Below are 25,727 nucleotides of genomic sequence, written 5' to 3'. Positions count from 1 at the left end.
TTGTGTGTGGAGCAGCATCAGCCCCCATTCAAACCAGTATAACAAATAACTGCAGAAAGACTGAGATGATCTGACATTGGTCCATCAAGAATCTTTTCTCCTGCTGCTGTGAATCATTTTTTTATCTGGTTGTGTGCTTCAGCTTTGATATTCAAGGCTGTTTGCATGACCTCACCAACTGGCAGGAGAGGATCACATCTCTCTTTCTCTCTCTCTCCCTCCCTCCCTCCCTCTTTCTGTCCAACATCTAAATGTGTGGCAGAGTTTGAATAAAGCTTCTTTCTGCTCTCCTACTCAGGCAGGAGCAAGAGGCCCCTGGAGTCGCTGGCACTGGGAGCTTAGGAGCATCAACGGTACGTTTCCAACTCACCAGAGTCGGAGTCCCTGACAAGGAATATTGTGCAGGGGTTTAAGGGGATACTCTCTTCATCCTCTATTTGGGGGACAGGTATTGGTTGAGGTTCTGTACTCAGATGTCAAAGGTAACTGTGTGAAGTTTCTTTTTCGATATCAAACAGTTCTGATATGACGTTATTTAGCTAATACGGATCTCATTTGGCAAAACAGACGATGAATATGTTAGTTTTTGTGCTCATGGTGGCGTGGGAGTCGTGATGTTTGCTGGAAGACAGATATTGTTTCTGAGTTTTGCTGATCTGACTTCAGTGAGGTGTCAATGCAGCTTCTTTTCTTACAACTAAGTGATTGTTGATGTTGGATTTGTTGGTTTAACGTCACTGCACTTCAGGACAGTCGTTTCAGGTGGCTTTGCTTTATGTGGCTAAAATAAGACTTTTAAGAGCAGAAATGTGTTAAAATGATAAGTGAAATATAGAAATGAATCAAATGCATGTGTTAGTCGGTTTGCATTTTGGTTGGCTTCCCCGGATGGAGAGTGGCATGCATGTAATTGCATCCCATTACTTAATTACCCAGTGTCTGAATTCATTTCGTCTTAGTACGCCTTTACTCGACTTGTGGTCTTAACTCTTATGGATTGTGACCCCCTAAAATGGAGGGATGTCTACTTGTGACCCCTCTTCACTGGTTGCACATGTCTATCAGTTTGAATCTCTTCAATCCAAAGAGGAATTTGTTTCAGTATTTATTTTTAAAACATTTTAAACAGCCCGAAGAGGTAAAATTATTCCGTAATTCACAAGAAAGCAAAGGTAAGAAGAAAGTCTAAAAAACATATATGTTTTCTTGTAAATAACCTCTGCGACACCTCAGAATACAGACTAAAATATGCACACCTACACAAAAATATGCATTTACAAATATCAGACATTGCAGACCGCCCTCTAACTGATAAAAACGACCACATATAGAGTACCCTGTCACTCTCATATCATCAATTTCTAAGTCCTTGAAAGTCTTAAATGGAAACTTAATGGGAATAAAAAAGTCCTGCTGAATAGAAATTCTTAAAACAGTGTTTGATTATTGAAAAAAAAAAAAACATCATTGTTACTTCTTGCAATAAAGGAAAGTACTGTCAAGAGTGACGTCCTGTTACCATGGATACACCAGGCTGTTTGAGCGCATGTCGTGAATTGTAATTGTCAGATGATGGAAATGACAGAATTGACCAAAGGGTTCAGTTAAAGCAGATATTTTTATATTGAGCACGTCTGACACGTTTAGATGTGCTCATGCTGCTCAAGCGTCTCTTTCTTATGTCGGCATCACGTACGAACGCACCCATAAGAACCTGTGACTAAGAATTTTCCCCTCCACCCATTTAACTGTACAAGAGTCTGTGTGTGTTCTCAAACGCAGGTCTTACAGTATGGGTCTATAGTGACATATGTACACATATCTACACACGTCTCTTTACCAGGGGCATCGGGACGTGCGCTCTCACACATCCCCGTGGTAATCTATGAGTGTTGGTCTGTGTTTCTGTGTGTGTATGCGTATCAATGTCAACTCTGTTCTCCTGCTGAGAGACTCCGGAGGGTTGGAGGAGAGTGGGAGGTGGTGAGCCTCCCCTGGATGCCCGCCTGGTGTTTACCTTGGCACGGTCGCACCCCCCAAGACCCTGCCCCTGTCCTTTGCTGGAACAGACTAAGGCCTTATTGCCCTCCACCTCAGCTGGGAGCGGAACATACCACAGCGGCCGAACAGGGGAGCGAGCAGCCACCCCACCGACTGAATGGGCACAGTGTGGGGAAAGGGCTGATTGGCTCGACCTGGCCCGGTGTGGCTTGTGCATGAATGCGAGTGCACGTTATGAAGTGGCCACAGTTTAAATGATGCATTTAAAAAGAGTGTGTGTACAGGTGTGAATGTGATCCTGAGGAAAAGGGAGCATTGCAATCACTGAATATATAACGGTTTGATATATATCTGGATACAGGGGTAACGATTCAATATACAGGGTGTCCCAAAAAATGTATATACACACTTTAAATAATTGTTAAATTTGTACTCTGTAAGATTTATATCGTTTTAATTGCCTTTTAAGTTACTATTTATCAAAGTGGAAAATTAAAACAATGATGATTGATGATATTACCAACCAATGGAAGCACTTCTACTTGCCTTTTTTTGCCAAGTATTACAATTTCTGAGTTTATGGCGTCATTCGCGGGCTAGATGTCAATAAGCCGCCATGTTAGTGACGCTGCTGACAGCGGTTGGTTGGCCCAGATGGTTACCAACGGTTACGCAGCGTTCACTTTTAATGGGAAATTCCATCATCTGAGTCAGGCTTGTAGTAAGGGCAAAAATATAATAGGAACGTGTGTGAATGGATTTAAGAGGGTCACATAAAGGGGACAGACTTGAAGAAGTGAGGTGAATGTGTTTTAATAAAGTTCACAGAGAGCAAAACAATAATAATAATAGAATAGGCAACACACAGTGACCATGAACGTGACGAGATGGAGGCTCTGAAAGAACAGGCTCACCTGCAATTACATCTTACCGCCACAGAGGCCGCTAGAAACAAGGTGTCTCAAATCTTATGGAGTACAACTTTAAGTAGGTGTTTATTAAAATTACATTTTTAGAAATATAATAGAATTTACAAACATCATTTCATTGTTTCGTCACTGCCTGTTCTCAAACTGACATCCGTTCAGGTCCAGACACTGCTGACAACGTGAAGCAATGGAATCGCACAAAACAAGAAACAATTCCCTTGGTATTTGCGTGCATTCACGTTCAATGGCTGCTCTCAATTCAGCGACTGTTGCAGGTCTCTTAGCGTAGACTTTGCCTTTTAGGTATCCCCATAAAATATATGAATTGAGTTATCAGCTACTAATCTATACATTTTTTGGGACAGCCTGTATTATGATAATATAAGTGAGGCGATTTATAGCAATTTTTTTTTTTTACGTCTAATTTTAGGAAAAGCTTCAACACACCACCAAATGCATACTTTGTTACGTTGCAGTGGAAGAGTCAAAAGGCTGCAGATACAACACTGCTATCGAGCAGTCGGGTGTTTAAACCACTCAAAATTAACCACTGTCACCGCCACCAGTCTTTGCAAGTAAACTATTAATTAAAAATCAATGGTGCTTTTGGGAATTAATACAGTACCACAAAACGCATTATCGATATTTCTAACCCACCGACCTGCAAACCACACCCAACAGGGTTGTCATATAGTGCTGACACACTCGGGAGTACAGGAGCAAGGTGAGAAGTTGAAAAAAATGCAAAAACTGCATTTTCAGCTGCTGTTAAGTTGTTCTTTATTGGTCTTCATGCAGCAGCAAAATAATTTTATTTTATTATTAAAAAAATGAAAAATTAAAAGCATCTGACATCACAAATGTGTTGGAGAGAAATGATTGGTAAACAGTAGGAAGCAACTTGCAGGCCAGTGACAGTGGTTCGTTACTTATTTAGTCTCTTGGGAAAATGAATGTGTCCAGCCGGGTGTCATGTTTTCATCATCACTGAGGTCTGATCAGTGCGGTCTGATCACTGCGGTCTGATCAGTACGATCGGAGCTGGAGCTGATAAACACCCGTGACTAGACCAGTCGTTTCCTCCTGGGAACGAATGCCAGGAAGAATGAATTGTAACCCTAACCACTAAGGACAAGAACCAGATGTTAGTGGGTGTTAGTTTGTTTTTGTCTGGTGGGAAAAGGGGCTTTGTTGTTGTTGAAAAATAGAAATATGCTAAGAATCCAGTAAGTTCAGAATAAGTCCAACAGCGTTAAACAATTGCGGGAAAGGCTCAAAGACGAGAATACCAAAACCAACAAAACGTCATTAAAGTTTTAATCCTTAGATTTTCATCTATTTAATTGTCTTTCAAGTTTCTGTCTATCACAGAGTGAGTTAAAACAATGGTGACTGATCATGTGACCCACTAATGAAAGCACTTCTACTTGGATTATAGTATCCGTGTCTGTGGCGACATTTGCAGGCTGGATGTAAATATACCGCCATGTTAGTGACGCTGCTGACATTGGTTGGTCTGACAGCCTGGATCGTCACTAACGATTATGATGCATTCACTTGTAATGAGAAATCGGGAACTTCCATCTTCTGAGTCAGGTTTGTAGTAAGGGCAGAAGTGTAATAGGAACATGTGTGTGTGTATGGATTTAAGAGGGGAACATATAGGGGGCGGACTAAACAAGGTATCTTAATTCATACAAGTATAACTTTAAGTTCAAAGAGACGTCATCGCTAAAGAGGTTCCAGGGTGGGACTGAAAATCACAGACTGATAATAAAACAGTGTGTGATTATTCCATCCGTCTACCACTGTGTGGTATTTTGTGTTTCCTCCCAAACTAAGCAAACATTAACTCTGAGACAGATCTTAGACAGCAGGGCAAATATTAGTCCTACTGTACGTCCTGGATCTGTGGAACTCTGAGAATGCTAGCAGTGCGCACACGCACACACACACACACACACACACACACACACACACACACACACACACACACACACACACACACACACACACACACACACACACACACACACACACACACACACACACACACACACACACACACACACACACACACACACACACACACACACACACACACACACACACACACACACACACACACACACACACACACACACACACACACACACACACACACACACATGCACAGGCACGCATGCACACGCACACACACGAACACACCAGTGTGTTACAGTGAATAAGCTTGTGTTTTTCATGATGAGTACTTGAACTTAAAAGGCCATGCATTTCTCTTTTAGCCTTTCACCACGCTGCCGACCTCAGGTCAGCCACTGCAAACTCTATTTGACTGTGAGCTCCAGGGTTTATTGGTTGTAAACGTCTCCGTGTGGCTGTTTCGGAATGAACTGAGTGCTTTCTGCAGCCCATCCTGGGGCTCGTGCACGCAGCACAATGAGGGTTCAGTTGGGACTCTCGATGGTTTCGTACGTTTGGACTGTGCAGCACGTCACAGCAGTGGAAAGCTGAGAGAAAATAAGCAATGCGGTAATCAGGGTTTGACAGATGTGGGTCTGTGATAGCGGAGCTGATGCTTATGGTCAAATTAAATCTTTTTTTTACCAAAACAAATAGATGAAAAAAGCAGCTTTAAGACCATATAGGCTATTTAATTACGTGTGTGTGTGTGTGTGTGTGTGTGTGTGTGTGTGTGTGTGTGTGTGTGTGTTAGCAACTCTTTATCATTGGCCTTCAAATGAAAATTGAAAGAAAGAGAAACAAAAGTGTATGCAGCTGGTGTTGCTTTGAGCTTAATACATATATACATATGAGAACATTTTCACAACGACGATGTTCACATACTGATGTTCAGCAAATATGATGTTTAAGATGCTCGCCATCTTAGTTTAGCACGTTTGCATGCTAAACTAAGATGCTTACCATCTTAGTTTAGCACGTTTGCAGGCTAGAATGAGCAGTAAACACAATAAGAACATTCGTTTTGCAGGAATTTGGACCCATTTAAAAAAAAAAAAGGTCAGATGATCACCCAAGTCTGATCGATCATGGATATTTGTCCCAGATTCCGTGATCAATCTAAATGTAATTGAGATATTTCACGGAAAGCCAAACATGTCAACCTCATGGTGGTGCTAGAGCAAAAGTCAGGGATCACCAACGTCAGGAGGCTTCATCCTCTTCATCCTCTGCATCCTCTGCATCCTCTGCATCCCATCAATGTCAGTTTTAAAACTATTTCAGTCTGGCCCAAAGTTTTTAATTTGAATTTCATCGCAGTTTTCAGCATGGAAAAAACAAACCACGCACACTTGCAGTACATTGGCAAGCACGTGCACTCTTACTCTTGTTGTAATCAAAAAGACTTGAGATACTGAGAACAATTTGACAGCAGCAGATTGTATTTTCACACATGCACAGACACTATAAATGCAGCTACTGAGTGCTCACAGACAGAGAAAGAACAGTTTGAACGTCGGAAACAAAAGTCCAATTTCAACGTTCATGTCTTCATTAGTTTGTGACAAATGGAAAAGCATTTGAATGAATGAATCATACTTCTCCCTCCCAGCCCGAACTTAATTTTAGTGCTAAAGACATTTCCTGTGCCCGGAGACAGAGGGGCTTTTATTCCTCAGCGAGCATGTACGGTATTTCCAAATGATACCAGAGACTCTTGACGCTTTTCAGTGTTAGCCAACGAGTCTGACGTAATAGCCAGATGCACGGAGTATCCTGGATAACGTGGAATATGAATGTAAGCGTACAGGAGTTATGAAAAGACACAGTGGCATTCAGTGGCAGAGGAAATGATAATGAACCCACTCATTCCTTCTAACACTCATTCATTCAGTGCAGCATTTACGGTGGAGAGGAGTAAAAACAGTTAGCATCATTTTACCAAATACCACTATAAACATTTAAAACCGCTCTCAGTAACTTTGAGCTCTGCTTGTCCTTTCTGTCATTAATCATCCCATCCGCACTAATTGAATTCCATTAATTTGGATGTTTTTCAGGTAACGATGACCCCCCTGCTTCTGCTGTGTGTGTCCTTGCCCCTCATCTCGGCGACAGCCTTGTTTGAGCTTGAAAACCATGACGGTGAGTGTGGTTTAATTAAACAGATTCTTATCTTCATCGTCACTGGGTGAAAATTAAATTCCTGTCACTGTGGAAACCTGACTGGGCCTATGGGAAGGACAATTAGACATTTATATTAATCTGTATTAAAAAGGTATTTGTCAGCGTCTTTTGTTTAACCTACTAATTAGAACTTGATTAAATGTGCTGCTGATGTATTGGCTGAGTCAGACCTTTTTTTATTTTTAGTATATTGAGTTTATCTCTTTTTCCCCCTTTTTTTAACCTTTTTTTCTCAAATTAATTTCCTGTTTAATTCCACCAGAGTGTAAAATTTGCACCCACCACTCTACAATTGCAAGTGAAAAGTCTATGTTGGCAAATAAAATATAATCTTTTTGTTCGAATATGCCTACTTTACCATAAACTAATCCCTGCGACACATAATCTTATTTACCACATTTTGATTTGCATCAATTCGGCTCGATTACCAGTGGTACTGGTCGGGTACCACAGAGCAGAATTTACCGTAAAGTGGAGCATCAACAGATAAGGAAGAGGACTTTCTTATTGCAGCAGCAGCAGCAAAAAAGAGTTGCTGTGTTTTTAATGACATTTTTTGTTTGTTTTTTTCAGTTTTATGGCTGGTAAAAAATAAATTCTGTTTAGTAGCCATTGGCAGATAGATCCAAAAAGTTCATTTTGGACCCCGTTTCCAGGGATGTGATATTTTCCCTAGAAAGCAACAAGCACAAAGTAATCCCAAGTAGAGCTAGGACAGATTTTCAAGTGTTATTTTGGGCCATCTGTAAAACAAAAAACGGTAAAACGACCGTCAGTAAAGTTTCCAGACGGATACCGTGAAATTACAGTAAATAACCGTATCACAGAATTGCATGTAATAGACTGTTAACAAAAAAGTTCAAATCAGTTACAATTCATTAAACATACTGTAATTTAATATGGTTATTTACTGTGATTTCCATCTGGGAACTTTGCTGACAGTCGTTTAACTGTTTTTTACGGTTTCTTTTTTTAACATTATATTGTTTTTTTAAATGCATACATAATGTAATTGAATATAGTTATTTTATGTAATTTTAAAGTATCTGTCTGGAAACTTTGCTGCCGGTCGTTTTACCGTTTTTTACAGTTCATGTTTTTACAGCGTGGTAGATCAGGTTCATTAACTTTAGGTAGAGTGTCCTTGAGCAAACACCCAAAATTGCTGCTGCCTTGTATGTTAGCTCTACTGCCATTACTGTGTGAAAATGTGTATTTGCACTTTATATTAGGTTATATCCGCATTAACAGATAAAAAAGACCTACAACTTAACCTATCTTTACCCCAGACTTGGATGGCACATTGCGTGTCAGCATCCCTATGGAGATGCCTCTCCGTCCTCTGTTGGGCAGCAAGGTAGTGGTGCCGTGTTACTTCCAGGACAACACAGTCAACGACCCCGGAGCCCCGACCGTCGCCCCGCTCTCCCACCGCATCAAATGGAGCTACGTCGTCAAGGAGAAAGTCACCACGATCCTTGTGGCGTCAGAGGGAAAAGTTCAAGTGGAGACAGAGTATTTGGACAGAGTGACGCTGATCAACTACCCGCTGGTGTCCACTGATGCCACCTTGGAGATAACGGAGCTCAGGTCCAAAGATTCTGGCACCTACCGCTGCGAGGTCATGCACGGCATTGAGGACAACTACGACTCTGTGGACATCCAGGTTCAGGGTACGCAACCGAAACATTAAGCTTGATTTAATTGAGTTCACTGCTATATTAAAGTCATTATCTACTCACCACATGGTCATCAAACTTCCATTAGTACAACAAACAACTTAGCCCCGGAAATTTCTTCTTAAAGGTTCCTCTCAACTAAAGGTTAACAGGATGATCTTTTTACACCTCTACAAACATGTTTTGCAGCAAAATCCCTGTGTTACCAAAACTTTATTCTATTTTCCACAAAAACAAACTGCTTAGTGCACGTGTTGATTCAAACTTGATTAGTTCTCTTCTTATTTATCCAACTCGAATTTCATGTTGTCATTTTCCCCCAGTCAAACATTAGGTGCCTTAAGGGTAATTTGTAGGATCAATTTTATTCTCCCTATACATGCACCCTCTTGTTGATGTCATCCATCATCATAGAATTTACTTTCATTGTTACGCTGATGACACACAGCTTTATCTTCCTGTTAAGCCTTCAGACCCCAGCATGCTGTGCTCTCTACGAAACGGCCTGAACGATTTAAAAAACTGGATGTCAATTAACTTTCTCCAGCTTAACTCCAATAAGACTAATATCCTGGAGACTGACCTCTGGTGTTTGATTGGGTACAAACAAGTATCCATAGCATACATTAATTGGTTTGAGTTATAACTCTCTCATCGAGTTCATAGAGGTCTGGTGAGATTCAAGCACAAATGCTGTTAGAAAAGATCTCATTGGAATTGACGTACTAACTTCAAAGATATTTAATCACAGATCCTCTGTCTTCTGCTCGCTTTCTATATCTCACAGGTATTGTGTTCCACTATCGAGCCATCTCCACCCGCTACACCCTGACGTTTGAGAAGGCAAAGGCAGCCTGTATCCAGAACAGCGCCACCATCGCCACTGCAGCCCAGCTGCAGGCTGCTTACGACGACGGATACCACCAGTGTGATGCTGGATGGCTCTCTGATCAGACTGTCAGGTAGTGTCCGTCCATCCATCCATGAATGCATCAATCCTTTCTAAACTGCTTATACTGATCATTATGGACAGGTCACCATCAAACAGGCAATTCAAAGTTTCTGATTCACTAAACCAGCATGTCTTTAGACTGTGGGGAAGAAATGGACACACATGTAGACAGGATGAAAAGTCAAGTGTCTAGAAAAGGATAAGATGCGACAAACGCACACTTTAAGACATACTTTTTTCTAAGGCATTCGTGGTGAACAAACACTAGAAAGTCAGACTCACAAACTCACAAACAAACTCATGTTGTTACTGACTTTTCTTCTGAGTCCATCTGCTTACTAACATCTCTCTTGACCTCTCAAGGTATCCTATCCATGAGCCGCGGGAACGTTGCTTTGGAGACAAGGAGGAGTTCCCCGGCGTGAGAACCTATGGCGTGAGAGATGTCAACGAGACCTACGACGTGTACTGTTTTGCTGAGAAGCTGTCAGGTACACACATCTAACAAGGGTAGCAACAAAAGCTGCCTGACTCACATGAAACCTCTGCAGTGTGGAGAGGATTGTAGACTGTTATGTCAGTGTTTCCCATCCTTTCTCCTTCCAGGCAGGGTCTTCTACTCCATGTCTGTAGAGAAGTTTACCTTCTATGAAGCCGGAGATCAGTGTGCTAAACTCGGGGCCCGGCTCGCCACCACCGGAGAGCTGTACCTCGCCTGGAAGGATGGCATGGATGTGTGTAATGCTGGCTGGCTGGGGGACAGGAGTGTACGCTACCCCATCAACATCGCCAGGCCACAGTGTGGAGGGGGGCTCATTGGAGTCAGAACTGTCTACCTGTTCCCAAACCAGACGGGATACCCCTACCCAGACACCCGCTATGATGCTGTCTGCTTCCAAGGTAAATCCTTCATGGAGATGTTCAGTACATGTTCAGTAGCCTCGTGAGAGAACGAGAGTTCCCAGATGAATATGCTGAGAAAATGCGAAACATGCGAATCAATAGATCTGGCGGAGTCAGGTTACATGTTTAGTGCATTCTTGGAGCTTTTTTGTTGACACAATAATTCAAAGTTGTTTTGTAAAAATGTCTATCAAGCAATTATGCAATTCTGTCTCCTAAGCTGGTGAGGATGCTGGTGCCGTGCCTGTGAGGACCACCCCTTTTCCAGACATCATCCGCATTACACCCGCCCCTGGGATGTACCCAAGCCTCACCCCCACACCCGAGGGAGAGGAGAGCAAGCGTGGAGAAGTCGACATCTTCTCCCCACTACCCATCCCACCCAGTGTGACAGGCTTAGATACTGCCATGGCTCCCACAGGTAAATTGTACTTGATTGATCACAAATCAATGAAAAATAAACTGTAAATATACATTTCTAAAAAGGTGTAAACTTCTGAGAGGGCTGAACACTTAGGTTGTAGGCTACATCTAAGTATTTAAGCAGCAGTGTCCAAGTAGTAGTAGTAGTTGGATGAATTAACATTACATAATTACAGAGCAGCTAACAAATAACTTTTAAATGTTCAAACTATGAAACTATGACCGAAATCTGGAACTGGGAAAAAAATGCATAATGAGAAAATAAAGATGGGAGAATACATAAAGTAGGCTAAGCTTAAAGAAAAATAAATAACAAAATTAGACATTTTACCTTCTTTCTGTCCTGTTGTGGGTTTTTTTCTTCCCACCCTCTCATTTCCCAGGTGTGGTGTTCCACTACCGACCCATCACCGGCCGATACACTCTGACCTTTGTGGAGGCTCATCAGGCCTGCCAAAGTGTTGGGGCAGTCATCGCCAGCCCTCAGCAGCTGCAGGCAGCCTTCGAGAAAGGCCTGCACCAATGTGATGCCGGCTGGCTCCGCGACCAAACTGTCAGGTGAGCTGGATGCTTGTGAAGAAGAGAGATAGACCAATATATCTTGATTCCTTGGGCCATATGCACAAACCATTTTATGTTAGCGCTAAGAGTTCTCCTGAGGAGCACTAAAAGTTCTTAGTTCAGAGTAAATTATTCAAACCTTTTCCCAAAGCCGCTGGGACCAACTTTTAAGCTAAGACTAGAGGGCGGGGTTGACCTCGTTGCTATGGATGACATCATGTTCATACCTTCCATGCACAGGCTAAGAGGGAATGAGTCCCTAAGAGTGGATTTATGATAGAAACACTTCAATGAGGAAGCGAATGAACTGCCACATTATGTTGGTTCTGAATAGGGCATTTGTCGTCTTGAGCAAAATCCTCCTGACCGACAGCTGAGGACACGTATCTTAAAAAGTTATGAGTCCTACAATTAGGCGTGAAACTCCTAGTTACTCCGAAGTCAGCAAGTTAGGACCCACTTTTAGTCTTAAGATACTCTGTGAATATGGCCCCTGGAGGGATATCATGGCAAAGCAAAGCTTTAATAAAGTGAACCAACATCCTCTTTCATGCTCAGGTATCCCATCGTGTCCCCCAGAGATAACTGTGCTGGTAATCTTCCACACCTTCCAGGAGTAAGATCCTACGGCCTGAGGCCAGCTGGCGAACATTACGATGTATATTGTTATGTGGAACGTCTGCGAGGTGAGGAGCCCACTGACTTTAATATCTTCCTTCCTACTGTATCTGACAGGTTTGAACTCTTCTGAATGTTTGTAACTGCTTCTTCCAGGTGAGGTCTTCTTCACCAGTGACTACGACAGCTTCTCCTATGAGGAGGCCGTGCAGCACTGTCAGAAACTCAACACCACCTTGGCCAACACTGGGCAACTTTTTGCTGCCTGGAAGCAAGGGCTTGACAAGTGCCGTCCAGGCTGGTTGTTGGACCGCAGCGTCCGCTACCCCATCACAACTCCCAGGTCTCACTGTGGAGGCGGTCAGGTTGGGGTCCAAATGATCTATGCATACCCCAACCAGACAGGATTTCCTGATGAGCATTCACGCTACGATGCCTATTGTTTTAAAGGTAGGACAGCATTAGATGTGGTTGCAAAAATGAACTCACCTAAATGACAAAGTCTCCTTTCAACCAAATTAACCAACATTAGATTAAAAAGTAATCTCATTGTGTGTCTTTCAGCCGAAATTTCTGTTCACGTTGAAAATGAAACCAGTGTCGATCTGACAATTGTGACAGTGGATGTTATCAACAAGACAACTGTCTCCGTTGATTACTTTGCTCCCACAGGTGAGACAAATCAGTCTTGCAGCCACTCTCCCTCTGTGTTGTAAAAAGGTGTTTTGATAGCCAGTCCGCCCACACATGGCCATGAGAAAACAATTCTCTCTTAGCTGTGTGGAGGCAATGACAGCCCACTTCTGTTCAGTATTTCAAGTACAGCTCCTTTAATATATCATATTATAGGTATGATATGATATTTCTTTGCATATTCATTATTATATCATCTTCTTATCTCTTTGTCTTTAGGTGAAACTACTGTACACTACAATGAAACTGAAATCAGTGTTAATATTACCGAAATAGAGGAGTTTATCAACAAGACAACCATCACAACTCATCAAGTTGCTCCTCCTGGTAAGACAACTGGAAATTACTGAATGAATGAAAAGTTTTCTTTCAATAAAGATATAAAATACTATCTAATTTACACTTGATTCTTAATTTTTCCCCCAGTGAAACCTATTTTACCTACATTCCCTGTTGATGTGTCTGGCTCTGGCTCGGCTGATCATTCAGCCAGCGGTGAGCTCTCAGGGGAGTCCAGCGCCTCGGGTATCAGTGGTGACGCCTCCGGTGTCAGTGGTGACGCCTCTGGTTCAGGAGAGAACGTCATCTTCAGTGGACGTACTGATGTCTTTTCTGGAGACCAGTCTGCCTCTGGAGGTCCACAGGAGGCAGAAGGGGGAAGTGCTGTCATCATCACATCCGGAGAAGTGGGTAGTGCATCTGGATCTGGGGAGGAGCGGGGCAGAGAACACTCTGGCTTCAGTGTATCAGGATCAGGTTTTACCAGTGGAAGTGGGGACATTAGTGGTAGTGGTGGAGACTCTGTGATCATCATTGTGGATGAGAAGATGGAAGAGGTGTCGGGAACTTACCAAAAACCCACTGAGCAGGAGTTAGGCCAGGGAGGCATCGATACCAGTGGGGCCTTCTTGGAATCAAGTGCGTCTGGATCTGGTAGTATGTCGGGATCAGGATCCGGTGGATTTTCTGGCATCTCATTTGTCGACCACAGTGCCGTTGACCTAACAGTCCAGCCCTCTGGTGAACAGGAGGTGTCTGGATATCGCCCCTTTGGATCTGGGTTCCACAGCGGCTATTCAAGTGGTTTTCCATCAGGTGTCTCAGGCAGCGGCTCTGCCTCTGGGGATCTTATCCTACATAGTGGTGATGTCATCTACCTAACAGACAATGGCCTGATGGAAGTGACCGAAACACCACTGGTACGCCACCCTGAGCAAGGACGCGGGGTGGTGGAGGTAAGCGGGGAAGGAAGTGGTTCCGGGATCCATCATGAATTCAGTGGCACTTTGGACCAAAGCGTGTATCTCTCAGGAAGTGGAGCCCCTCATGAAAAACCGACTGCTGAAGGGCTTTCTATCACCCTACCATCTGAAATGACTTACGAGTACATATCCAGTCTTGGCCAATCAGGACTTGGGGAAGAAGGTCAGGAAAGCCGTGCAGGACCTACAGTTTATGCAGTGACTCCAGACGCAGCCTACACCAGCCCAACCACAGCACCATCCGTGTTACTAGCAACCCCTGCTGTAGTGGAGCAGCCTGAAGTAGTGGAAGGTATGTGGTTTAGAGACTTACTTTGCTGTCATTCTGCTGATATCATACTTTTTTCTTAAGGCTAAAAATATGTTGTATTCTGATGATCAACATTTTGGGCAACATTTTTGATGCAGCACCCCTGATGAACTGGAACTACATAATCCGTCATAAAGTCTCTTTCTCTCTGCTCTCAGCCTCTGCAGACCCCTGTAATCCAAACCCCTGTGGTTCAGGATCCTGCTCTGTGCAGGGAGAGCTCGCTGTGTGTCAGTGTCCTACAGGTTTCACTGGTGAAGACTGCTCGACACGTGAGTCCCCAAACTACCATTACAATCACCACATTATTGTCTGTCATTAAGCTGTTGTTGAATTCCAATATAGAAATTTTTGATATAAAGTAGACTATGCTTTTCCAAATGTGTTTTGATGTGTATGTTTGTGCGTTTAGCTGTGCAGGGATGTGAGGAGGGCTGGTTGGAGTTCATGGGCAGCTGTTACCTTCACTTTGCGGAGAGAGACACCTGGTCTGAGGCTGAGCAACGTTGCAGGGAGGTCAACGCCCACCTGGTCAGCATCGGATCCCGGGAGGAGCAGCAGTTTGTCAACTGTGAGTAGCTCTGTGTGTGTCTCTAGTTGGTTGTGGACATTTGAGAGTCTGCAAACTCACAAGCATGTGAGTGTGATTTTATAAGTACCCAAATGTTGTGTGTGTATCTGTTATAGTGTTAACTAGTGGGGGCTAACCTCAACATATGGAGTACTGCATATAGAAGAACTGGAGTGACAATGTCTCTTGTGACTACTTTAAAAACAAAGGTTCTTCCATCTGTTTCCATACATGCTTATCTTATTCATGCCCATCCCCACTCCACATGTTGGAGGAGACCCTTGACAGCTGCATGGGTTGGTTTCAAACTTAGGACCTTATTGTACTTAGCACCTGTATCTTAAGGAGAAATGATCCATCTTGTAACTACTTCAGCCATTTCAGTATGTATAAGATGTTTCAAAGCTAAAATTTCCTTTTCTTTACAATGTAGCCAACGGCCAGGACTACCAGTGGATTGGACTTAATGACAAAGATGTGCAGAATGAGTTCCGCTGGACAGACGGCAGTCCTCTGGTGAGTTTGGTTGCTTAGTAACTAGTCTCGATTTGCCACTTCCCCTCCAGCCCTGGAGGCTATTGCCACTCCACTCCATGGACATTTTAAAAGAATGGACGGCACACCGAAAAATGGCGCCCATTCATTCCTATGGGAGCTGCCCAGTGGCACAGGGTTGCTTTAGAATGCTGCCATTTCTGGTTCTCATGAACGCGGGAGGACTGTTCCCTAGCCCATGCACAAAACAACACGAAAAAACGATAGAAAAACTTCAGACACAATGCACAAAAAATTTGAGCAGAAGAGTTAAGCCTTTACGGAGACGGGACCTAAGCTGCTGAATGTTTTTCACTACGGCCCTTTTAGCCGCACACCCTCCTTCTCCTTCCCATAACTTGATTTTTGGACGGTCTTAAATGATGTTATCATACATTTTTAGTAGAGGGTCTGAAGATAATTATGAACCTTTTGATTGGTATCCAAAACAAAGGTTATCTCCTCTTCAACACAAGTACTGGAGTGAATGGGCGAATGTGCAAACACGCGGGTGCTGCAGTACAGCGCTTGGCCACTAAGCCCAAAGAGACAGTACCTCTGCAAAACGGTGTTGGGAGGGAACTTTAAAAAGATTTATGTGGTGAGACTTACTAAAAGAAAAGACAAACATAATTTGATCGTCTGAGACCTAGAGGTGAAGCCTGCCTATACTTTAGTTCTGGAGGAGCTTACCGGACTCGTTCAAACCACAGATGATTTGCTAGCTTCATCAGTAACCTACATTAGTCAGGTCAGTGTCGCTGGTGCATGCATCTTCTAGAGTTAAAACGTGGCAAATCAACTCTAATCAAATGAGAGCACTGCAAGGGAGGGACAAAGCCTGACCTTTGGCCAAGAGCCCCAAGAGTGTTCTTCCATTGAGCCAGACTACTTAACAACTATCTACATCATGTACATTTTTTTGAATGTATGCATTGATCGTCTTTATGACTTCCTTAGACCTTTGAGAACTGGAGGCCCAACCAGCCAGACAACTACTTCAACTCTGAGGAGGATTGTGTGGTGATGATCTGGCACGAGGGCGGACAGTGGAATGACGTTCCCTGCAACTACCACCTTCCCTTCACCTGCAAGACTGGCCCTGGTAGGTTTACAGGCCATGGAGTGATTCTGCAAGTTCTTTCTAGTAGGGAAATTTGTTTTGGATGTGGAAAAGTTTGCTTGCTAAAAAGTGAACCAGCAACCTTAAAGCAGACAGGCTTTGTAACCAAATGTCACTTGATGTCTGTTTATTCCTTTTATGTTTTAATTTGTTGTCCATCTTTTTTATTTCAGCCACGTGCGGCGCTCCACCTGCAGTGGAACACGGCCGACCGATGGGCAGCGGCAGAGAGCGCTACCCCGTAGACTCTATAGTCCGCTACCAGTGTGACGCAGGCTACACACAGCGCCACCTGCCGGTCATACGCTGCATGCCAGACGGACAGTGGGAGGAGCCACAAGTGGAATGTACAGAAGGTGAGCTGACAGGGAAATGCTGACATGTGGATTTATAATCCATGTTGTAAAAATGCTTCTTAAAACAATAATATTCCAGTGTAGCTCAGTTAACAGTTCAATTTTGCAGCATTATCCAAAAACAACCAAAACAAAGAGGGAAAAACAAAGCGATTGCATTGTCCCCAGTGTAACTCTGTGAAATTGGACCTCACAGTCTTTTTCGGCATGAATATACATCAAATATGTCATCGAGACACTTTTTTCGCTGATCACCTATTAACAGAGAAATCCCAGAGAGTCGCTAACAGCCAGACACGGCTAACACTGAGTAGCTCGGGGCGTCCTCTGCATATGGATGGCCGTCTTCTTTTAATAAACTCCGGGTTCGCTAACTACGTTGTCGGTGCTTTGTTTTATGGGTAGGGACTCTTATCATGCTGCTGCAGAGGTTTGGTGTTTTTTTAAAGGTATTAGTGGTTAAAAAAGCCGCTTTGGATGGTTTAGCGATCCGTACTGAGCTAATCAGTGTAGCCATGTCCGGCTGCTAGCTACTGTCCGGGATTTCTCTGGTAATAGGTGATCAATGAAAAAAAATGTCTGAATGGCTTATTGGACGTATATTCATGCCAAAAAAGACCTTAAGGGTTCAATTTTGCCGGAGTTTAAATTTAATGAGACAAGGCTAAATAGCAGTTATATCAGAATGTGCATCGCCCACTGTCAAGTCAACAGTATATCACAAAGTATGTGATACGCACGCAAAAAAGGTCCCTGGTCAAACTTAAACTGGGGACATTGCAGTTCATTGCCGACACCCTAAACCCCTAGGCTACCTGGGCGCCCATAGTGCATGTTTTTCATCCACTTCATTCATGATGAAGAGATGTAGGCCCCAGACTAATGTAAGATTTAAATCTTGAAACAAACAGGACATAAATTGCAAAGTGTGTTCAATACACCTCCTGCAGAGCGAACATTTCAACATTACTCTGATGAAGAACCCGTGGTAGCTTTTGAAATGCTCATAGCGCCACTGCTCACTTCAGGGTAATTTATAAATCTATTGGCAACTCATGTTTACATGATGTCATCAGTATGCGTACCTTTTCTCCCCCAGCCGGCGCCAACAGTAACAGGCTACACAAAAGGTCCCTCAGGAGAAGAAGTAAAGTAGTCAGCAGCCAACAGGAACAGAGGAAGCTGCTCTGAGCAGGAATGAAAAGGACATACAACAGAGAGCCACAAAGGACCCCCTCTTGTAAAGAAGCATGGACACCAATGCAAATGCCCGACCAAAAAGATAATATTCCCTACCATGTATATACACACACACAATCACATTTAGACAGCGTTATTGTAATTGACTGATGTTTTGGATCTTTGAGTGTCACCCTGCACCTTCTGAAGGCTTTTTTTTCTTTGTATTTTTGCTCTGTAATTTATAGCTGTGATCTGGACACATTATCTCAATGCACATGATAGAATTTTCTGAAAACCGTTACGGGCACTGCACACAAACTAAGGTAGATAAAGTGGTCAAATAGTGATGTAAGAGGCTTTAGAGTGACACACAAAGTCCAAAACAGCCCAATAAAATAAAAGTGTTTTCGATTGCAGCTGGATTCTCTGAAGTCAAACACATTGCTACACAGACTTTTGCATTATTGTTAGGGTATTTTTCTAGATCTGTGTTTCTGCGTAGATTTTATTTCTTTTATTTGGTCTCTAAGGCCTACAATTGTGTGCTTCAGACTGGTGAAACAATATTGTTTCTTACATTATAGGCAAAGAAAATAAATCTCAAACTTTTTGGTTGTGACCCTTTAAAATACAGCATTAGCACTCTTTAGCCGAAATGATACCGTCCCTGTCCACGTGTCCATATCTGCGTGACATAAATGTTGTCATCCTGTCGTCATCCGCCCATGTCTGCACACTCCATTCCAGTCGAAGGTGAAAAAGAAACTGACAAAATGCTAGGATGAGGGCAGTAATGGTCACTTTATAAAGAGTGATAAAGGAGGAAATACGCCTTTTTCAAAGGAATGCAAAAAAAGACGACAGCGCCAAACACTACCATCTGGAATAGATCGGGAAATGCACACGCGTGAAACACCACACTGAACATAGATAAGGTGTGATAGAACCATGTGTGCGTCCCCAGTATAATCGCGGCTTTCACTTACAATATGGAGAATGGCGTAGTTTTAGTTTTATTTTATTTGAATGCCTTACAGTATTGCATAAAATCCCAAATTTGAGTATAAGCAGGGTGAAGAAGACATGCCGATACATTGCTGAAATGTATCTTTGAAGACCCCAGTTTATCTCGTCACAACCTCAAGTTTGAGAGCCACCACAGTATCAGATATACTGAAATGATTGTGCTGTTCCGATCGATGATGAACATAGAAATCCAAGTTCAAGACGTGATTAAAGTCACTGCAACAGACCTGGATTGAAATAATCAGCACTCATGCACTTTCGGGAGTCACTTCTGTGCTAATCATTTGAATCCAGTGCACCTTAAAGACACACAAAAAACATTACTTATCCCCAGCCAACGTACGGCAAGGACGCCATATTGAGTGACGAGTGAGATCTACATTAGGATGCTGAACTGCCAGGACCAGGTTGCAAAAGATCCACACCCAGTTTCGTAGGTTGTGGTTCATGTTTGTGACTTTCTCGAGAGTAATCAGCGACTTCTGTCAGTACCTTCTGATGTGAGACCGAATGGATGAGTTTCTCACTGGAAATATTCTCTCTACAATTCTCTGAACAGCAGGAACTGTCCATAACTGTTGGTTTGTTAGTTTAATGAGCTGGTAAGGCCGGGGCATGACTTCTGATTTTCACAGCCAGCTGAAAATAAAGACTCAGACATCTTTGTGGAGGGATGTGGCTATTATTCATATGACTTTGAATATGTCTTTGAACAGAAATGTACTTCTTAAAACTTGATAAATAAAACAATTTTAGGGGAAAGAAGCTGTGAAAGCAGTAGAAATTATAATTAAAAACTGATGAGAAGGAAGATGGAGTAGGTTGAGGACGACTCAGAGGTTATAAAATGTTGACCATGACCTTTTAAAGGTCAAGATTTGCTTTTTCAACTCTGACAGCAGATACTTGTGTCCATATCAACTCACAAACACTGAAACAGTGACCACACACAGTCAAACCGGTGCACCTTCGGGGACACGCGCAATTCAGTAAACACAGAGAATATGAAAGTAGATGAGTGAGCTTGCTCAAAGTTTGTAATAGTAAATACACGAATTAAGTCGATGTGGATGCTGTAATCTTTAAATCTATAACATTACAGAGTATGCTCGACATGAAGCCAACATATGAGTTATTTTGTGGAGGACAGTTGAATTAGATCCGATTCCTCTTTTGACAAACAAACCAAAACATGTGTAACGTCGTTGCACGCGAACACGTCTGTTGTGACTTTGTTCAGATCCCGAATCCTGATGTGAACATACAGTATGCTGTACTGTGCTGTACCAAATAAAACTTGGAATCATCTGTCTCTGTGGAATTATTGTAGTTTGTAAAACGATCACTTTTCACCCAGGAGCTTTGGATAATTTGTTAGGGAACTGTACGATCCAACTTATGAATAAATCGCTCACTGAAGATTTTCTGTCGTTTTCTTCCTGGAGCTGTTGAATTTGAGGTAAACTCTCCGAGCCAAAGGAACAAACCTGGCATTTAGTTTGTTTTTACCTTCCTGTGGAACCCAACCGTGAAAAAACACACAGTAAATAGCTCCTTCATCGGCCTCTACAGCGTCTACCTTCATCACTACGGTCTCCGCAAACAGACCTGCTGTGTGTGAGTCGCCTTGTATGTATATAAGTACATGCGTGGCTGCACATGAGTATGTATCTATGTGGTGTGTTTGCACAGTCACACTGTACATGTGTGTACATTATTCTGATGTGTATATGTGTGTGTGTGTGTGTGTGTAGGCATGTAATCTTTATGTGTGTGTCCACTCATGTTTGGTCAGCAGGTGTAAATAGGACGCGTTTATAAAAACCTATTGGCCGTATAATCACAGGGACTTCTGTTCACACCCGGATGCAGGAGGGCGTAGCACGTGTTCGACCCCACTCATCTAAAAGTGCATCGCTCACCAGACAGAGTGACGCTGTTTACATACAGTGGCTGTTTTGTACAGGTCAGTCACCCATCTCACCTCTCTACCCCGGCATTCCTGTTTGGACCGTAAGTGAAAGTGTGTGGCACCTTGAGAGCAACACCAACCAGTGGTGGTTTATGAATATTACTGCAAGCACATCATCACTTCATCCAGCAATAAAAGTGTACTGTACCTACAAATATCTCTGATTTCTTATTCATTTGATAACCATTTAAACTTTCTGAAATAAGTGCATTAAGTTAAAAGTCTTGACTCACCTGAAGCTGCAGGACCAGACTCTGTTTTACCCATAGACATGTATTAAAAATGGACGTGGCCTCTACGTTGAGGTCTGTTCTCTCAACTTGATCCAGTCCTATGATCCAAAACAAGATGGACGGCTTGACAGCTCCCTTAAAGTGAAGCCAAAAATCTTGATTGCCCCCTGGTGGCTGGCTGCAGTATAGGTCATTAGTCGTGCCCCTCTTTATTTAAGACGATAGGTAATGGGCAAGCCCCAACCCCAGCGACGTCCTGGTTGATTCAATCAGGAAGTGCCAGGATTGACAGTTCTTCGAGTGGCCACTAGGGGCCGGTTTCATAATAGAGCAGTTTCTCATTCACCCCCATGTTAAATAGGCTGTTTCCACAGCATCATTAAACCTGTTTAAGGCCTGGTACAAAAAAAATCATACTAGTCTGTATGCTTAGGTCATATCTCCATGACAACACTGAGGGAGGTGAATTTTTTTGACAGCTAGCCGCTGGCCCTCACTTCTCCTCGGAGGTATTCGTCAGCCAGATGGACGTATCTCCCTCCCCCCAACATCACTACAATGCCCTTTTTTGGTAAGAGGAACTGAGGCGGAGTCAAAGTCTGACAAGATGGCGACTCCCCTACGTGAGGATGATTGGATCAAGTTGAGAGAACAGACCTCAACGTAGAGGTCCATTTTTTATACAGTCTGGGGTCGTGGGTCAAACAAAAAAATTAAAGTACAGGTGGCTTCTCTTTTGTACAGTGGGAGGAAGTGGAGATGCGTTTTCCATCTTTATATACAGTTTATGATCCAAAAAACAATAAAAAAGCACCCTTGCTGGATCCCCCACACATGGCACAAGGGGACATATCATGAAAAACTCACTTTTTCAGTGCTTGGGAACATTCATCTGGGTATCGGGAGTGCCTACCAACCCATAAACTGTGAACCTTTAGATACCTTGAGGACTGCCTGCATCAGAAAACAAGGGATTCAACAAAGTGAGCATCTCCACCCGCAGTGTAAGAACTCCCTTTACAAAGGTGCACCATATTTTTCTGGCAAGCAAATCAGAGCAGACTGGGCTTTTCTGGGTCGAGGCTTAAAGAGACAGGTGCTGAAATGGACCGTTCCAGACAGAGGGTGAATACAAGTATGCAGTAATAAATACGTGGATTACATTTGAATTCCAGTGAATTACTTTTTGTTGTTAAATGTACGAACCCTGAATGAGAACAGCCTGAACAGCTGGACATTTTCATCCTCAGATTACAAGTTTGCGCTCGACGTAAAGTCGGTTTTCTAACCGCAGGAGTTGAAAGAACTTTAAGTAGTGTTTTTATTAATTTGTAGAAAATAGTACAAATGGGTAGACATAGATAATGAACAAAAAGATACATGTATGCAAGGAAACACTGTTTCTTCTTCCACGATGGACGTAAACAAGGTAGCTTAAATATCACAACAATACAGATACTCACTCGTAACTTCTGCTTTCTCCATCACAGAGCACTTCTCTTAATCACTCAGAAAAATGAAAAAGGAGAAGCGTTAAACTTTATAAAAACAGGACACACGGACACTCCAGGGGACAAACAGGAACTCCAGTATATTTGACAGAGTTAGTATAAGAGAAAGAAAGAGTAGCCTACAGTTAGTGAGTATGCGATCGTGGAACAACTGGAAAGATCTGACGGGAAAATACAGAGAAACACCCTCCACGCCCTTTAACAAGGCACAAGTTTATGGTTGTAGAATGAAGCTCCCGAGATTAAATGTCACATACATCGTGTTAATAAATACAGGGTGGATAAAGGATTGAGGTATGGTCGGGGAGCAGTGATTTCATTTGAAGATCTTCTGATTCTGAACACCTTCACTCAGTTTAAAATGAATAATCTTTACATTTAAAAACATTTGCAAAGGATTTGAAGCACAAATAGATTGATTTAATCTGTGAGAAAAAACCTGCAGCAAAAATAACTGAATCTATAAACAAACTATGGGAAGATGTTCGGTTTTTCTGAGGGAGGTCATTGTGGTTTGGACATTATACGCTACATGGCCAATAATATGTGGACACATGTTCATATTATTTGATCTGGGGTTGTTTTCATGGTCAGGGTTAGACCCCTTAGGTCAAATCAAGGGTAACACAAATGCTACTGCAACAATTATTTTCATTATTGATTAATCTGATGAATATTTTCAAGATTAAATGATTTATCGTTTGGTCTATAATATTTAGTGAGTCCATTCCGGTTCCTCAGAGATATTCATACGACAAAGAGCAGAGAAAAGCAGAAACTCTCCATATTTGAGAGGCTGAAAACAGCATTTTCCACTGTTTCTGCATTAAAAAAAAATCCTTTACTGATTAATCAATTATCAAAATAGCTGCAGAATGTTTCTCTATGAATCGACTCATCGTTGCTGCTCTACTGTGGTGTGCTTCGAACAGTTTGGGGAACGTTATTTCCTATTTGGACACTGCACCTGTGTACAAAAGCATGTCTATAAAGAAATTTCACAGGTTGGTGTTGAAGACCTTGACTGGCCTGCACAGAGCCCTGACCTCAACCCCGTCCAACACCTTTAGGATGAACTGTAATGCCGACAGTGAGACGTGTCTAATCGCTCAACATCTCAAGATGTTGTCTTAACAAGTCTGTTGTGACAGATTCCTGCAGACGGGTCCCTTCCCAGGAGAGTGGAGGCTGTTACAACAGCAGAATAAAGCCCATGGGACGAGACGCGGTTGTCCATATACTTCTGGCCATATGATGTAGACATTTTGTTGGAGTGCAAGTGGTATCAACATGATGGATGTTCATAGATTAAAGTGTAAGTCTGGCGAAAATGGACCCCATGATCTTTTTCGGCATGAAAATCCATCCAATAAGTCATAGTGACAGTTTATGCCTTTGATCAGCCATGTAAAGAGAATGCCCAGAGAGAGGCTAACAGCCCCAAAGGGCTAACACTGACTAGCTTGGGGCGGTGCGCTGAACGCATCCAAAAGAGTATTTTTAACCACTTATATTACTCAAAATAGCACCAAACCTCTGCAGTAGCATGATTGCCCTAAAAAGACCACAGGGTCCATTTTCACAAGTTACATTTCAACAGTTGTCGACTGGTAGTGAAGTTCAATACTGATCAGTGACAGTCTCATGGAGACGTGGAGAGCGATTAACCCAAATGGCCTCAAAATAGCTCAGAAATGAACAAACTGCTAATTTGCTTCCAGGCTACGGCTAATGCTAACCTCTCGTGCAGAGCTTTGAACCAGTGCGCTGTCAGAATGGTTTGTGTGTGTCTTGTGTTGTGAGCCGAAGCATCTACCGATAACAGTAGACGCCGAATTTCAGGTATGGAGGGGGGAACCCAAAACTACGCACTCCTGGTTCTGGTGGGCCACAGTTAGCACGGGCCTTTGTGATAGGGTAACGGACACTCCCATCAGCCAACCATCCGGCGTCACAGCGGTCCAGTCCCATCAGCCTCCAGGCTGCGTACATCTGGCCCACTTTGGCAATTCGACTTCCATCAGTGGCACAAGCCTGGAGCGCCTCTGTGAAGTTAAGCTTGGTCTGGTGCTTTAAGAAGTACACAGTCCCTGACAGAGGAAGAGAATCATGAGTGAGGTTGTCATGTATTCACATTTAAAACATTCACACACTCATACTGACCCTTGACAGAGGCGGAGAAGCAAAAGGCATCATAGCGGTGGAGGAGGCGATGGCGTTGTCCATAGCTGCGCAGTCCAGGAGCTAAGTCCACGCCCCCGCAGCCGTCACGTGGGGCTGTGATTGGATACTGCACTGTGCCGTCAGCCAACCAGCCGGCGTTACACCAGTCTAAACCCTCCTCCCAGGATGTGAAGAGCTGCTCAAATGTAGCCAGACTGGCCTCCTGGTCCCGGCACGCTTGTTGGGCCCCAAAGAAGTTAAAATGGTAGCGTCCTTTCTGAGAGTAGTAGGGGAACACCACGCCTACATAGGGAAGAGAAGGGCAATTTGGTTTTTATGGTCATACATAGTACAGGCAGGTGACGTAGTGCCCCTGAGCAACTTGAACTTTGAACGGATTAGAACAAATTTTGTTTCAATGTACTCAAGTGCTGAGAAATGACAATGAAGGAATGTTGAACTTAAAACTAGCAGTGACGAAGGTCGACTGTTGCCTCGTCTCCTGTCAGCCTTCATTTGAACACACCGCAAAGACTTCATTAAGCTAGCACGTATGTTCTGCACCTGTGTGAGAGG

At 43.0% G+C, this 25,727-nt stretch overlaps 2 protein-coding genes across 2 annotated transcripts in view; one reads left to right on the top strand and one right to left on the bottom strand.

The window, feature by feature from the left end:
* Positions 1 to 295: 295 nt before the first annotated feature.
* On the top strand, positions 296 to 20,514 carry acanb (aggrecan b). Its single transcript, XM_083916036.1, has 19 exons — positions 296 to 353; positions 6,953 to 7,037; positions 8,369 to 8,752; positions 9,546 to 9,720; positions 10,074 to 10,201; positions 10,317 to 10,610; positions 10,834 to 11,034; positions 11,420 to 11,594; positions 12,156 to 12,283; positions 12,372 to 12,665; positions 12,780 to 12,887; positions 13,128 to 13,235; positions 13,335 to 14,462; positions 14,639 to 14,752; positions 14,893 to 15,051; positions 15,485 to 15,567; positions 16,546 to 16,690; positions 16,882 to 17,064; positions 18,164 to 20,514. The coding sequence occupies exons 2-19, from the start codon at positions 6,959 to 6,961 to the stop codon at positions 18,253 to 18,255; spliced, it is 3,978 nt and encodes a 1,325-aa protein (XP_083772162.1). The 5' UTR covers positions 296 to 353; positions 6,953 to 6,958; the 3' UTR covers positions 18,256 to 20,514.
* Positions 20,515 to 24,512: 3,998 nt separating this feature from the next.
* Positions 24,513 to 25,727, bottom strand: part of hapln3 (hyaluronan and proteoglycan link protein 3) — a gene marked incomplete at its 5' end in the record, with an annotated part of 5,592 nt that continues 4,377 nt past the window's right edge. The window contains 2 exons of the mRNA XM_083916050.1: positions 24,513 to 25,078; positions 25,152 to 25,454. Coding sequence (XP_083772176.1) covers positions 24,801 to 25,078; positions 25,152 to 25,454 — 581 coding nt within the window. The 3' untranslated portion in view covers positions 24,513 to 24,800. The remainder of the gene's footprint in view (positions 25,079 to 25,151; positions 25,455 to 25,727) is intronic.

The sequence above is a fragment of the Echiichthys vipera genome (assembly GCF_963691815.1).
Source record: "Echiichthys vipera genome assembly, chromosome: 7".
NCBI classification, from domain to species: Eukaryota; Metazoa; Chordata; class Actinopteri; order Perciformes; family Trachinidae; genus Echiichthys; species Echiichthys vipera.
Note: the sequence above shows the minus strand (reverse complement) of the source record. Positions and strands in the feature narration are given on the sequence as shown.

Excerpts from the sequence above, each read along its gene's own strand:
- acanb (XM_083916036.1), top strand. The coding sequence starts at position 6,959 with ATGACCCCCCTGCTTCTGCTGTGTGTGTCCTTGCCCCTCATCTCGGCG. Across the intron at positions 9,721-10,073 it reads CTCTCTGATCAGACTGTCAG|GTATCCTATCCATGAGCCGC; the intron begins GTAGTGTCCGTC and ends TGACCTCTCAAG. Across the intron at positions 14,463-14,638 it reads GCAGCCTGAAGTAGTGGAAG|CCTCTGCAGACCCCTGTAAT; the intron begins GTATGTGGTTTA and ends CTCTGCTCTCAG.